Raw genomic sequence first — 15,797 nt, 5'->3', positions numbered from 1 at the left:
GCCTCTGCACGAAATACTCCTTTAAGCTAGACACTGTTTTCAGAGAGGCCAATTTTATAATATGCCCAGGCATAAGGAATAGTGGAAGGCATATCGATGACGAAAATAATCTGCAGTTTTCATATTTTGTTGATATTTCTCAATTCTGAAAAGAAATAGGTTTGAGGGTATTTTGCCACTTATCAGATTATTTTATTAGAAAATTTAACAGATTTTCTTTGGTCCTTGACAGATCTCTGCAAGTCCCTTAAAGTAAACTATAAACAAGCACCTAATATTGCTCATAAATAAAATATAGGCGTATATATGTATACATCTTAAGCTTATTACAACTTTGGTGTCATCTGTGCAAATACTAAACGCTTTGTTTAATTCAATCTTACATTCAAACTATATCATGATATTGCACTAATTATAAGGATTATGTAAAAACTACTTATGTACATGTTAAACCAAAGAACTTAACACCGGGAGAACTCAGGACTTTGTATTAATAATGGCCCCATATACAAACATAAGCGCCAATCTGGCTTAGAAATCGGCTTGAATTGTCAAAAAGTGACAACCATGTATACAAAACTGAAGCTGTTTGGGGAAAACCAGGGAATGGGAAATCTGCAATTAGATTGTCACTTCTCACTCGGGGACAAAAATCATGTACCAGATACATTTTGTTGAATGATATATCTGATATTATAGGTCTATATTGGATTATTATTCATTGGGACTAAAATAGTGTTATGAAATTGTAGTGAATGTCCAGGTTGTTCAATATCAAACAGTAGTTTGTAGCTTATTAAAGGCATAAGTGTTACAAAGGTTTACATGTGTAGCTCTTAGCAATCTGCATGATCAAAGATCCTAAAAATTATATTTTTAGGATCTTTGGCATGATGCAACATAATCTGCATAAGGCAAAAAAAAAAAAAAAAAAGGTCGACCCAAAGCCTGTGCGCGCGTTTTTAAAATCCCACGATTTGACAAAAAACAAATGCGGAAAATTTTTTTATTTCAAAAAAAAAAAATTTTTTTAGTTTTTCCAGAAAAAATCGGCGAAAATCAGACTTTTTTCTCAAAATACCATGAAAAAAAGTCGGAATAAAATTTTTTTTAAATCACATTTCGCATTTGTTTTTAAATTTCTCGTGAGCTTTGAGACAAACCTTTTTTTTTTTTGGCCTAATACAACATAAGAAATACTGAAAGTTTGCCAAGTAACATAGTGATGCAAAATGAAGTTAAATTAAGTCTTAATTAGGGCTTTTCCTGTTAAAATCCATACACCCCCTATGGAAGACATAACCTTAAACCTTCCACACAGGGGGTGTGAATTTCAATTGGGTACCTGAATGGATGACTCCAGTTGAAAACCATACACCCCATAAGCGAAGACATAACCTTAATGTTCCACACAGGGATTGTGAATTTCAAATGGGGTTACCTGAATTGGTGTCTCCATTTGAGATCTACACCCCCTGTGTGGGATATTAAGGTAATGTCTTCCATAGGGGGTGTATGGCTAAATAGCCCATTATTCCTGCTTATTAGTGGGATGAAAACATGGCTGAGTCCCGAGTTCTACCAGTACCAAAACCCTTATGTTTTACCAACTGGCTTCTATACTAGAGCTAAAAAGCAAAATAAACCGGTACCAACTGACCAGCAGAGGTACCTTTTCTAAACTCGAGTAATACTGTTGAAATTATAACATGCAACATTTGCAACCAGCACACTGTGTAGTATGCATTACAAGCATAATGTAATGTTTCCTGGAACTGGCTTATCTGGTCTGTAGTAATGGTTGTGATCTGTTTTTGAAAAATGGGGTGGGGAGGAAAATTGTCATAGATTGGACTCGTTTGACTTGTTCAGCATTTCAGATCCAGCTGATTTTTATAGGTCAAACCGATTAATAAAACCATTTATAACTATACAGGGGAAAGAAGAACTATGCATCGCACACAAGCACAATTAAACCTGAAATTACAAATGGAAACATGACATGCATAGGCAGATATTCCAGAGTAAAAACTCCGGACATACCTGCCTGTGCAGGGACTTGAACCCCAGACCTCTGTCTTGTCGGGTGAGCGCTCTAATAAATTAATAAGCCTCTAAAATATTGATATACATTTGTAAAATCTGCATGGCAGATTGTTTGAATACTGTAGTGTTGTAGAGAGGAGTTGAAAACAGAAAGTTTTATCCAGTAAACACAACACATTTTGGTGTTGGTCTAAACATTAATAACATTTAAATGTCGGGTTATATAAAGGTCAATAAAATGTTTTATATGGAAAAACACACTACAACGACATTTTGAACATATTGTCAAAATGCTATAGTAAATTATTTGGTGGCAAACATTTTTGAAAAATATTTTGTCAACACTTAAAATAAAATGACAATATTATGTTAGAATGTTTTGCAGCAAATTTTCAAAAATGTTTTTGAAGGTTATTATGTTTGTACCATTTATTATACCCTTTATATAACCTGGCATTTAAACGTTTCCTGTAAAATGTTTTGTGTTTGCTGGGTAAAGAGTTTGAAAAAATAATTTTAATCACCTTAAATGTTGCTTTAAGGTGATACAGACCATTTAAAAATGATCTGTATCACCTTAAAGCAACATTGTGAGGTTGTTCATGATGCTAACATCAATTTTTTCCAAACTTTCTGATATTACAATCATTTATGAAGTGCATTGAATTGTCCTAAAATACCCTGTGAATAAATAAGCCTAGGTGTATTAATTTGCCACAAAATCCAGGGTTTGTATTATTTTACCTCTGAAATCTGTAAGTAAATTTCACAACTTTTACAGACTTGCATAATATAAAGCTCTGCTCAGCTTGTGCTCTTTCAGCTGAAATTCACACTACCCCCTGTGGAAGGTTTCCAAAACTTCCACAGAGGGAGTATGTTTTTCAAATGTAATTGGTCAGAGTTAATCATTTTGAAACCCATATTCCACTTGTATTATGGCTTTACCTCTATCTTCCACAACTGGAGTGATTACAAGTATTTCACATGGAAGTTACACAAATGTCTATTCTATTTGAAACTCATACTCCCTCTGTTGAAGACTTAAGCTAAATATGCCAGAGGGGGAGTGTGGATTTTAAATGGAATAGCCCATTGTGCAGCAGTTTGCTTATCACATTACCTCATTAAATTTGCTTAAAATCAAATATCTACATATATAGAAAGTATGTAATCAATCATGGTGAATGCAGCTCTTTATAGGTACAGTACCCTTATCAGCCAACATTTAGAATAACCTTTGCAGCCAGGATCAGCTCCCTGAGTTTTTTATGTGGATAAACCAAGACAATTTTGTTTCTCTTGTAATATTTTTGAGCAAACATATATATTTCTGCCCACCCAATATAGACAACACATTGGTTTTGTACATTTTCAGTTTAATTTGTATAAAATTAATCAGAATAGTGAGCAGGGGTACTGAAGTGACGACATGGGGCACCCAATGGGCTATTCCAGTTGTAAAACAACCTACCCCTGTGGAAGATTTTGGAAATATGTTCCAAAGGGGGAGTATGTTTTTCAAATGTAATCTGTCAGGGTTAATCATTTTGAAACCCATACTCCCCCTGTATTATGGATTTAGCTTCATCTTCCACAACTGGAGTGAGTATTTGAAATACTGTATTTCAAATGGAAGCTACCCAAATTGTTTATTCTATTCGAAACTCATACTCCCTCCGTGGAAGACATTAGCTAAATCTTCCACAGGGGTAGTGTGGATTTTAAATTGAAGAGCTCATTGCAAAGCAATTGCGTACCTCAATTCCACCTCTCCTCAAATTACTTAATTTGAAATTGCTCCTCCCTCATAAGTTCATCCATTTCACAAATAAACAAACATCTACCCTGCACTAATGGTGACAACTCAAAGTCCGAAGGTTCCCTAGTCCGAAGGCTCCTCAGTCCAAATGTTTGCTAGTCCGAACACGTAATTTACCATTCGCTAGTCCGAATTCTGAAAAAGGTTCGCTAGTCCGAATATCGGGTTCTGTAGTCCGAGGGTTCGCTAGTCCGAATAATAAATAAGGTTCTCTAGTCCGAATAATAAATAAGGTTCTCTAGTCCAAATATAGAATAAGGCTCGCTAACCCGGCCTAACACTAACCCTTATTCTATATTCGGACTAGGGAACCTTCGGATTAGCGAACTTAATTTGGTTTTCGGACTAGCGACCCTTCGGACTAGAGAACCTCCGGACTAGCGACTAGAGAGAAGTTACAGCACTAATAGTCCTGACTGGTGAGATTTTCAATGAGTTTATCCCAATGGTTCTGTGCCATTTGTCCATCACAGCATTGGGAGTATGTCAAATGAGATATCGTTGTTGGTGGTGTACAAGCCCGAAGCATGATGGGAATTATGTAGCCACTACTACGGAATTGTGATTCAGTCACTGCTTGCACTAATTCATAGCTGTTGAAATATAAAGACAGAACAAAGTTTGAATTATTAGTATGTTATTAGTATTTGAGTGAATATTATATGGTTTTGAGTTTGGCAAAATGTCAAATAGCAATTTGTCTCTTTTTAAAAAAAATCATGTTCATTCTCTGGAATTCTAGAACATGGCTCAGAGGGTGCAGCACTGCCATAATTAGCTAACAGTGTGTGCCACCTTCTGTAGTTCGTTTACCATGCTTATTAGCAAAACATTCCAGGTGACAACAAACTTTTCTATGAATTTGTATATTATTTGTTGTCATACTTAACTATTCAATTCCTCACACAGGGTCATGCAAAAACAAGTAATATCACTTACTTTTGAATAATGATGGCTTTCACATTTGCCATTGGATGCTGTCAAATCTCAGAAATGTTAGAAGTGAAAATGCCATGCCTTTACTTCTTAATTATTCCAAAGTATACCATTTTCAAAGGGGAAAAGGGTCAATGAAATAAACACAGATTTGGGGAAGCTAACAATTTTGGAGAAAACCACATGTTGTTGACCCATTTTTGGGAACAAACTATACAAATGCTTTTTGAGTCTTGTTCATAATCTTAAGACTCCATTTTAGATTTTTGGATATTGGCTTTATGTTTTTGAATATCGACCAAATAATGGCAAATTTTGACCCAAAAAAATACCTTTTTATATATAAAAAAAATAGTATTGTAGGCCTTATTGGTCAATCTATACTAATAAAATAATGAGCTCTGTCTGTCTGTCTGTCTGTCTATCCGGCTATGCGTTTCGCCGCGCTTCGACGCATCGTTCCGATATTTCGGATATAGATAGGTATCGGGCATTCCACGTTTATGGGGTGGTTTGAAAGGTCGTCGGAGGTCAAGGTCAAAGGTCAAATTTTTCAACTTTGTCCGATCAGGCCCAAATTTGGTGGGTGGAATCCTTGATACGAGGGGAATATAATGCGTGAAATAAAATCAAGGTCAACCTAGGTCAAAGGTCATTACGGAGGGGTCAAATCTCAAACTTTGTCCGATCGGGCTCAAACTTGGTGGGTGGAATCCTTGGTGCGAGGGGAATATATGCCCGAAATAAAATTGAGGTCAACCGAGGTCAAAGGTCATTACGGAGGGGTCAAATTTCAAACTTTGTCCGATCGGGCTCAAACTTGGTGGGTGGAATCCTTGGTGCGAGGGGAATATATGCCCGAAATGAAATTGAGGTCAACCGAGGTCAAAGGTCATTACGGAGGGTCAAATTTCAAACTTTGTCCGATCGGGCTCAAACTTGGTGGGTGGAATCCTTGGTGCGAGGGAATATATGCCCGAAATGAAATTGAGGTCAACCGAGGTCAAAGGTCATTACGGAGGGTCAAATTTCAAACTTTGTCCGATCGGGCTCAAACTTGGTGGGTGGAATCCTTGGTACGAGGCGAGTATATGCCCGAAATAAAATCGAGGTCAACCGAGGTCAAAGGTCATTACGGAGGGGTCAAATTTCAAACTTTGTCCGATCGGGCTCAAACTTGGTGGGTGGAATCCTTGGTGCGAGGGGAATATATGCCCGAAATAAAATCGAGGTCAACCGAGGTCAAAGGTCATTACGGAGGGGTCAAATTTCAAACTTTGTCCGATCGGGCTCAAACTTGGTGGGTGGAATCCTTGGTGCAAGGGGAATATATGCCCGAAATGAAATTGAGGTCAACCGAGGTCAAAGGTCATTACGGAGGGGTTAAATTTCAAACTTTGTCCGATCGGGCTCAAACTTGGTGGGTGGAATCCTTGGTGCGAGGGGAATATATGCCCGAAATGAAATTGAGGTCAACCGAGGTCAAAGGTCATTATCTATCTATACTATAATAATCATGAGCTCTGACTGTTTGTCTGTCTGTCCGGCTATACGTTTCGCCGCGCTTCGACGCATCGTTCCGATATTGCAGCCATAGATGGGTACCGGCAGGCGCTGTTTACCGGGTAGTTTCCAAGGTCATCGGAGGTCAAGGTCAAAGGTCAAATGGGGAAAATACCCCACGTGGATACAAAGCAGCAAGTGGATAAAAAGAATCCAGTAGACAATCTACAACAAGTTTCAAGCTGCCCAAGCGTGTTTCATTCAGCTTTTGGCTATCTGCCCAATTTGAAATGCACTGTAATGTCTACCCAGAATGCATTGCTGCAAATGATTTGTAAATTTCAAACTTTGTCCGATCGTGCCCAAACTTGCTGGAAATGAATTCTATAAGTGCCCATACCCCAATAAGTGCCCAGACCCCAATAAGCACCCATACCCCAATAAGTGCTCTCACAGCATCCGGGCTCTCACAGCCGCAGGTGCACTAGTAGTTTACAAAATATAGCAAATATATAATAAGGGGGAAAACTACCTTTAATAAAGTGCCAAGAGTTAGGAACAAACTTTTAAGTCAAATTTTGAACAAGTCAATTTTTTAAGTTTGTTTGAAAAATGGATTCAAAATTATTGATTTAACCCCAAATCTGTGTTCATTTTTAGATTCCTTGAAAGTTTTTCTTTCGAAAAATGTAAGGGCACTATTTATTTGTGCTTTCTGAGACTTGACAGGCAAAATACCAAAACTAAGTTTTTAATTTTTAGTTTTAATGTAAATTAGTACTGATTGTTACTTTAAGCCTGAGGAACCGTGCAATTCTCATGTCAGCTTTGTTGTTTTTGGCATGTATATATTTCCGTCACTGTCATCTCTATAATGGGAACATGCACAATAAAATAATGCTTGAATGCATTCTGTCTATAGAATTTATATGCATTGTTTCAAACAATATTTAATTATTAAATTTGAAACTTGATTCAATGTGCTGTATGTAAATATGAATAATGTGTTGACTTCCATAGGGCATACGGTAAATAGGACAAGAGAGCTCCAGTTTTATTTTTTTAACAACAAAAATTTTTTGATAAATAATTAGTCATTCCATTAGTAGTCAATTAGTAATGCGCGTAAATGACTAATTAAATAACGATAAATCCTAAAGTCATAAATTCGTCATCAGTCATCATGGTCGTGCAATATCTTATTCTTTACAAATTGAATATTATTTATAAGTCATGAAAATAAATTATGTTGAAATGATGCATTAATGTGAAATGATATTACTGTTCTTTTAGCATTATAAATACACAATTTCAGCATTATTTTCCTTGAATAAAACAAATTATTATATCTTGTATGACTAATTTTAGTTAATCAAAAATGAGTTGAATTATACTTTTTGACTATATGCTTAGGCCTAACAGTGTAAAATTTGCCACAATAAGTTCACAAAAGGGCTCTACATGCAAGGAGGGGCTGGGCCCAAATGCCATTTATTTGGGGGGGGGGGGTACAAGCATTTTGTACTCTAACCTTAACCCCAGGAGATCTGCCCTGCTTGGTTCCATGCTAAAAATGTACACAACTTTAGCATAACTTGCACTATTTCACAATTTCCACATTTTCTTGCTCTACTATTGTGTGTGCCCCCACCAACAAAGTCCCAGCTACGCCACTGTGTCGATGTCACCACAACACCAGGCCACCACCCTGCTGTTATTCTTAAGTATTGTCGACTTTTGGAGCAGGTCCGTACGCAGGATTTTTTTTGGGGGGGGTGCTGATTTTGAAAAGGTGGACCTTTTTTCCAAAGGGGCGCGATTTTGTGAAAAGTGGACTTTCTTCCCAAAATTTGGGTAAAAAACTTATTATTAAACTTTTGCTACGCTCGCAAATTGTGATATTTTGGGACTTTTTTCATATTTTGGAAAAAAAATTGGGGGGGGGGTGGTTATTGTTTGTTTGATAGGAATGTTTATTGTTATTCTGGAGTACGAGTGGGCAATTTAACATGTTTTACAAATTAATGCACATATTTCTATTATGTAGAAACAGTGTGTGTCGACTGATTTGTCAAAGAGGCATTCATAAACCCAGTCTGTATTTCTTAGCAAATAAAATGATGTGCTTAACCATGTTAACGTGCCTTACTTCTAATCAACAGATTTAAAATTCAGTGTTGAAATTGTCAATTGAAAATAAACCCCTAAGTTCGTATCTACCAAGATATCAGTTAAGTTGTCACAAACCGATCTATGTTGTCCAGACCCGTATAGCTAGAGGGGGAACCTCGTCCCTTTAGGCACCCCCAATCCATCCGATGACCCTTTTTATTGTTTAACCTAAAATTTTAACCTAAAAAATATTACGCGCGATCCAAAATAATAGTCAAGTTGCTATATTATCACCCAAAAATGGCTAAATTGGTCTCTATTTTTACGAGCTCATTCGGGAAAAAAAGACAATACTTGGTGAAACCGACACCAAACTTTTGGAGGTCAACCAGGAATCAAATTTGAAAGAAGAGAGTCCCTTTTCCTGAAATTCACCCTCGTCCCCCCCACCTCGGCCTCCTGCTATGGGCCTGGTGCACTTTTATAAGCCACAAGCCTTTAACCGTTATTAGCTTTCTAGATCACACCAGAATGCATCAAATTAGTCAGTCCAAAGTAGTCTAAAAACATTTCCTGGGGGCCGCAGTCCCCACTGTGGCTCTGCCGCTGGACCCAACAGGGGGCCCCCTTGAGCCCCCTGAACCAATCGCCAATGAAAGAGGTGGGAAGTAGGCACCCCGTTCACTCTTTTACAGCTTCGCCTCCGTGCCCTTTTATGCTTTTTAGATGAAGCAAACCATCTATAAATCACCTTTAAGTTTTTAATCACACGTACTCATCTTCCTTTAAGATTGTTTAATGTACCATTAACGTTAAGGGGAATCCCCGGAGTTATTTTTAATTGTTCATGTTTAACGTTGACACATAGCATGGCACCTGACCATAATCAACGAAACATACATACAGTCATTTATTCAATAAGTCACGGTTTCAAGGCTCTTTTTACAAATGTTTTATTCAGATATGAGACTTTTGTTTGTATTATGTTCTTACATGTAAATTTTAAACATATAGCCAGTTTTTTGATCAAGGATTGGTTTGTATTTTTGTATCAGTGCAATGCAAACCCAAGGGGTACCCCCATTATGAAAATATATACGTCTAACCGTGAGACACTTTTTTGAATCCAATGACCACTCGTAGCCGTTTTAAGAACATGCTAGCCAATGACCCCCTTCTTCAATTTTTTTCTACCCAATATCCCCCCTTTTGCGACATTTAATACTGAAAGGCCCTACTCTTATCATTTCTAAAGACACTGCACTTGAAGTGAGTGCCCCCCCCCCCCTGCAAACCGTACCAAAATGATTGGTAGGCTTACTCGTCTATTTGAAAGTTTTCCTCTGAAATGCACACTTAAATCTACGGGGTCCAAATTCAACCCCAAAAAAGTCAACTATGCACCGAATAAAAAGGGTCGAATTTAACCCCACAACCCTGATCAATTATTTGACCCCAAATTGTGGCTACAAGTAACACTATCGGCAATGACTATTAATTATTATGGTTCAAATCTCTTTTTTTAATAACCCTTTTTAAGGGTCATTTGAGGCTAATTTGACCCTAACCCGTATACCCGTAACTGAAACGTACCTTGTCCACGATCTTTGACTCCGAGACATTGTTCCTGCAAGTTCCTCCACGAAGGCAGGTGTCAGAATGACCACACACTTGTGGCTATTCCGGATGGCATTAGTCCGGTTATCAGGCTCGGACACACCCGCTACGAAGTCCCTATGATTGATACAACCTCTTAAACTATGCTCCGATTCTAGCTTGTGAAGGAATGCAAACGTCCATCGTCTGTCTCGTTCTGCGTAAGAGATGAAGAAATGGTATCTGTATCTTCTCCCGTTGTCCATATGTTCATGAGGGTTCAATGTAAGATTAGCTGCAAGCTGTGTGGCAATACGCTGTGATTCTGTACACCAGATATGTGTTCCAAGCAAAAAACGAACGAAACCAGGCCTTGTAGGTGTGTTATAGAACTCAAAGTCATCCCTGAAGAAATCATCTTCGGACGTCTGCGGTTCTTGTAATTGCAACTGAAGCTTATTTGCTTTTATTTGTTGTTCGTGCTGGCCTTCTAGCTCGCCTTTTGCACCAAGGCAATCAGCCCACCTTCTATGGGTCTCCACAAGATCAAAATAATCATCCTGATCGTTGCTTGTTGCTCGTTTGAATTGTGATATCGCTTTGTCGTGCTCACCCTGAAGAAAATACACGCGACCAAGATCAGAATAATCTGCATGGACCTTTTTGAACTTTTGCGCCTTCTTTAGCCAAACTTCAGCCTCTTTCAGATATTGTCTTTTTGGATTACCCTCTTCCGATGATTGATCGTACTTAGCTAAGTACATCAATCCGGTATGACGAAATGCAAACCAGGATTCAAGAATTGCCAGAGAGCGTTGCAAAAGGACTTCAGCTTCTTTGAATCGTCCAAGTTTAACATATTCAGAACCTACTCGGCGTAATGCGATTGCGTGATTACCACCGAAGTTGACGCAATATTGGTAACATTCATCCGCGGTAATATCATGTAATCCATGCTCATCATCTGGGAACACATCACTGTAGTTTCTTTCTGATGGGTCATGATTTAATAAAATACCCAGGAATACCCATGCTAAAGCTTTCATCTCATTGGTGTTACTGATTTGAATAATATCGTACAGTAAATGTGCTGCTTTCACAAAGCCAGCTTTGATCTTTTTATTTAGAGAGATCAAATCGTGATTTTCATCCAAGGCTATTCCGTTCTTACTCCAGAGTTTTCGTAGATACAGCATCTGGACATCTCGCCTGTAAAGTGCAAGAGCAAGATCGAAGAACCATTCCACCCGATGGGGAGTAAGACAACTACTTCCAATAACACAAGCTCTTTCAATATATTCCATGTAATGAAAACACCTCTTGTCCTGCTCAAAATACCGAATGGCATGCGCTCTGTCTGCGTAAGCTCTTGCACGATGCTCGTAATTCCTGCCTTCAAATATCTCCTCCAGTAGTGCCTGATATTCGCGAGCAGTTTCATGCGTTTCATTTTCTCTTGCAATAAACAACAAATTTGCCAATGCATTAATATTATTTGGATCATGTTGAAGCACATCTTCAAAAAACTCCTTCGCTTCGTCTTCTTCCTCCAACCTATAAGCAACATATCCTTGTAAATTCCTAACAGCAGTATAATACGTCGGTCTGGTATTGTAGTCCCATTCGTCTTTGGCCAGAATCGTTCGTTCCCTTTCCAGAGTATGCCGGCCAATGATGTCCAGTTCTTTCCATTGTAGATGACACCCGAACGCTTCCATGTAGTAATCAAATTGATCAGATTTACTCTTCCGATCGGAACAAAAGGCAGTTGAACAAGCAGCCATGTGAATTTTGTAGAAGGCATCTTGCGGTCGAGACAAAGGGTTGCTTTGATAACGTAAATGACATTTCGACGTTTGCCTTTAGTTCCAATAATAAAGTGCATCACGGGTTATAAGCGTCGATTCTGATGTTTATGTTCGATGAGAACATTCCGATAATGTTCATGATGGTGACTCAAAATGTCTAAAATATCCAGGAAGCAACGCACTGTAACAAATCGTTAAATATTTTGCAAATTTCCTCAGTAGGAAAACAAAATAAGTCCTTGGTAAGCATATTATTTGGATTTTGCCGGTGGTATATTCCTTACTCCCTACATCTGCACCCGTGTTTGGAGTATATAGCTATGAAATTATCACCTGAAACTGACGTGGTATACGTAAAATTTTCTCCAAAATTCAGATGATCAGTATAGTCCATGTCCCGCGATATGAAACTAAACAGTCAGCGATAATGTAGGGTTCCCGGTTAGTGGCTTGCTTGTCTCATCTGTAATGCAAAAATAAAAAAATCATTTTTGAAATTTAGCATTGAAACCGAGATACATGCAGTTCAAGAAATATTTACATTTTGTAGATATTAGCTTGTATCATTGATATTATCCATTTCGGTACTAAATCATTTGCTCACTCGTTGTGATACAATGTACATGCATGTGATTGCAGGGAGTGATTGTTTTTAAGGGTAGACGAGGTATTGTTGGTCGAAGCAATTTTCATTATCTAAATCAATATATTATTGAAAAATAACACTTTGATGTTTTGCAAAAGTTTATTAGCTTTTATTCTACAAAACACAAACTTGCTTAATTTATTGTTGCTTATGAGTTATGTACGTTTTACAAAAGTGGTGTTGTTTCAGCCTTCTTTACAACATAACTCAAGAACCACAGGACCTACAAAATATACACACTCGCTATGAATTGAGTAATGCAATTTTTCTCAAAGCTCACTACCATTCGCAAGATGCTGTGAACTACCAAATCGAAACAAAACACCCGAAAACTTTTGTCAATACACAAGTCCTGAGATAGGCCTACTCAGGTGGTGGTCGCCGTGCATTCTCTAAATTCAGTAAATTTTCATCGTCAACCGTGTAATTGAACTTTTTTTATTTTTTTAACGCTTGAAATATCACAAACAAATAGGCCTATGTTAATAAATAATATAAATACAAGCTATAACTGGTGGGGTTCGATAATGAACCCCACAAAACTGACAAAGTATATGGAAAATGCCATACGGCCGGGCGGTTTCACAAGTTGCCGGCTCGATCATGCCATTCGCCGCCTGGGCCTACTAGTTAGAAATAGCACCTAACTTTACTCGACCATGCAATGGTCTCGACACAATTCTTATGTAGGATAGAGGATGTTCAGTGCCCAAAGTGGGTAAGTGCAATAGCTGCCCTGTGAACATTTGGCAAGTTACGCAGTATATTGTACTCATCTTCCCATGGCAGCTATATCCTATTTCACTTACCCACTTCTGGTACTGAGCGGTCGATATGTAAACATGTTTTGTTGGAGCACTTAAAAAAAGCACTTTGGGCATTAACCTGTTGTTACCCCAGCCCCATTGCACGAGATTGGGGGTTTTTACCCGGGTTTTTATAAGCGGATATATATAACTTTTTCAGTCTAGTACAATCACTGTATATTAACCTCTTCTCCTACAAGGTCAAGTTTAACAGCATGAAACATTTTAAAGCGGGTCCAAGTTTGTTTGGTGCCGAAAAATGATTCGTCATGGAACAAATGCACAAAGACCTGATATCGAAACTTAAAGCACCAAGTTAATTTTAGACCAGGAAGTCAGACGATTAGCTACGATTGACTCTTTGCTTTGATGATGTTAGCTATTCCAACGTGTCCAATCATTTTCTTGATTGGCAGTCATTTTATTAGAGCCACTGGGTAATCAATTGGAAAGGTGCTATTGACCATGGTTCAACTCCAAACAAACATATAGTGGCCACTTTGAAGCAAGAAACCTTTACGAAAACAGCATTACAATGAATTCGACTACACTTAGAACATCTTACCTTATATTATATGCCTAATGAAATTTCAGGGTCAAATTTTGATTTTTAATTAATAATAATGCTTGATAAATCAGCTTTCTTTTGCTTCAAATTTGATCAAAATCGGACATTCCTTGGCAGGGTTCTGATTAAATTTATTCGTCGAAGTTCGGCGCGAAATCGCGAATTTCTTATGTATTTCGCTTATTTTGAATTTTTTTGTATTGTATTGTGGTTTTTTTAGAATTTATCATGCCATTTTGAACCAATTTTGGTAAAATTCCCACATATTTTGGATTTAATTTACTTTGAATCACTTATGAATAACATATTGTCTAATTTTATGTCCATTTATTTAATAATAAAAATTAAATTTAACTACCTAATTAATGTTAATTAACTTTAAAAAACAACAAGTTTCACTTCGGCCGATATCTCGAAAACTTAATGAAATATTAGTGCTGACAGTTGTATTGTATGAGATTTTATAAACCAAAATGGTTCTAAAAGGGATTAACCCACATTTCTTCTAAATGTATTGTATGGGATGGGGCCCCGGTATAGGGCTTTTTTATGCACATTTTTAGGTCTCAAAAGCCAGGGAATTCTGACATGAACCTTCATATTTAAGTGTGAATTGGCAAATAACTTGAAACATGTTAAAAAATTTCTAACAATGTATTTAATTCCAATTAAATCATAACCATCAAATCCAGACTAACTTAAATAGCTTTAAATAAGTGATATCTTTATATTCGTGAATTCATCCTTTTGATATGCTAATTAATTACACATCTACATTCCTTTGCTTCAGACATGGAGCTTTTGGGGAATCCCGCGCTACGTGGTAACAGGAATGTGAGCTAAAATTATGTGACGCTATTTTTAGTGATGAGGATTTATTTCACATGAGTTGTCACACCGACTTGTCGCAAAGACCATTTACATTAAAATAATGAAATAGTGAAAAATAGATTTTGACAATGACTACATAATTTGATAAGATCGATTCAATAATCGAAATGTTTTCATTTCTTCTTACATTTTACATTGCATAGCCTATTATAATAGGCCTACGTTTGTCGTCAATTCCCGAGCTCTGTTGATCTTGAGTGACCTCCGGCCTCTAAAATGTCCAACGATTTACATCATAGGAAGAATCTCTTTTTCCATGCTTATTGCTTCAAAAAATGAATGGATAAAAAAAAAATATGCAAAAAAGAACTTCTTCGGATGGTAATAACTAATGTTGCAATAATGTAATTTAAGAGCTGCTCTAGGGGCTCAAGTAATAGCGTTACGATTTTACCAAAAGCGAAAACATAATGGCATGGTTCTCAACAAGACACTATATTAAAATGGTGTACTTACCTACACAAACAAATGCAAATTCTACGTTTAATCTATTTCCAATTTTCTTATTATACCGTACTTCTCATCAGTCATCATCGGAACTTTAGAGCTAGAAGAGATGGTTTTCGACTCAATTTTACCTGCACATATGCTGATATCAAAACTCACCGCGTATAATTGTACGAAATATTATAGTGAATATCTATTTGGTTCATATATACCAGTACACACAAAAAGACGCCAAGGCTCGGTTCGGTAGAGAAAGTGAAATACAATATTATACCGTAACCAAGCCTCTGAGTTGCGAATATCCAAAATGGACTGCAGACGTACAGGGTGAGTAAAAAATAAGTCCCGAAATTGACTAAAGAAGCAAAGATTTAAAATATTGACCAGTATTCACAGTCTGAGTACTCAAATGCATGCATATCATGGGTTTCACCCCTTGCATGGTTCCGCCATATTGCCATATTGAGTAAAGCCTCAAACTGGGTAAATAAACATGAAAGGAAGAATTATGTCACTTTACAACTTTTACACAAGTTAGCTAATGACTCGTTCAATTCCCATTCATTCATGCTGCCATATCAAGGCTATAGGCTTACTTGATGACCATGTAAGAAGA

General features: G+C 37.4%; 1 protein-coding gene across 1 annotated transcript; it reads right to left on the bottom strand.

Annotated features, from left to right (window-relative positions):
- Positions 1 to 2,646: 2,646 nt before the first annotated feature.
- LOC140144850 (uncharacterized) lies at positions 2,647 to 12,282 on the bottom strand. The gene is made up of 2 exons (XM_072166655.1): positions 10,013 to 12,282; positions 2,647 to 4,461 (listed from the first exon to the last, which is right to left on the bottom strand). The coding sequence occupies exons 1-2, from the start codon at positions 11,797 to 11,799 to the stop codon at positions 4,272 to 4,274; spliced, it is 1,977 nt and encodes a 658-aa protein (XP_072022756.1). The 5' UTR covers positions 11,800 to 12,282; the 3' UTR covers positions 2,647 to 4,271.
- Positions 12,283 to 15,797: the final 3,515 nt, after the last annotated feature.

This window comes from Amphiura filiformis, unplaced genomic scaffold, assembly GCF_039555335.1.
Source record: "Amphiura filiformis unplaced genomic scaffold, Afil_fr2py scaffold_87, whole genome shotgun sequence".
NCBI classification, from domain to species: domain Eukaryota; kingdom Metazoa; phylum Echinodermata; class Ophiuroidea; order Amphilepidida; family Amphiuridae; genus Amphiura; species Amphiura filiformis.
This window is presented reverse-complemented; position numbering and strand designations above follow the sequence as displayed.

Bases quoted from the DNA above. Each gene is read 5' to 3' on its own strand.
- LOC140144850 (XM_072166655.1), bottom strand. From the start codon at position 11,799: ATGGCTGCTTGTTCAACTGCCTTTTGTTCCGATCGGAAGAGTAAATCT. The intron at 4,462-10,012 runs GTACGTTTCAGT...ATATTTCAACAG, and splicing joins AGTCAAAGATCGTGGACAAG to CTATGAATTAGTGCAAGCAG.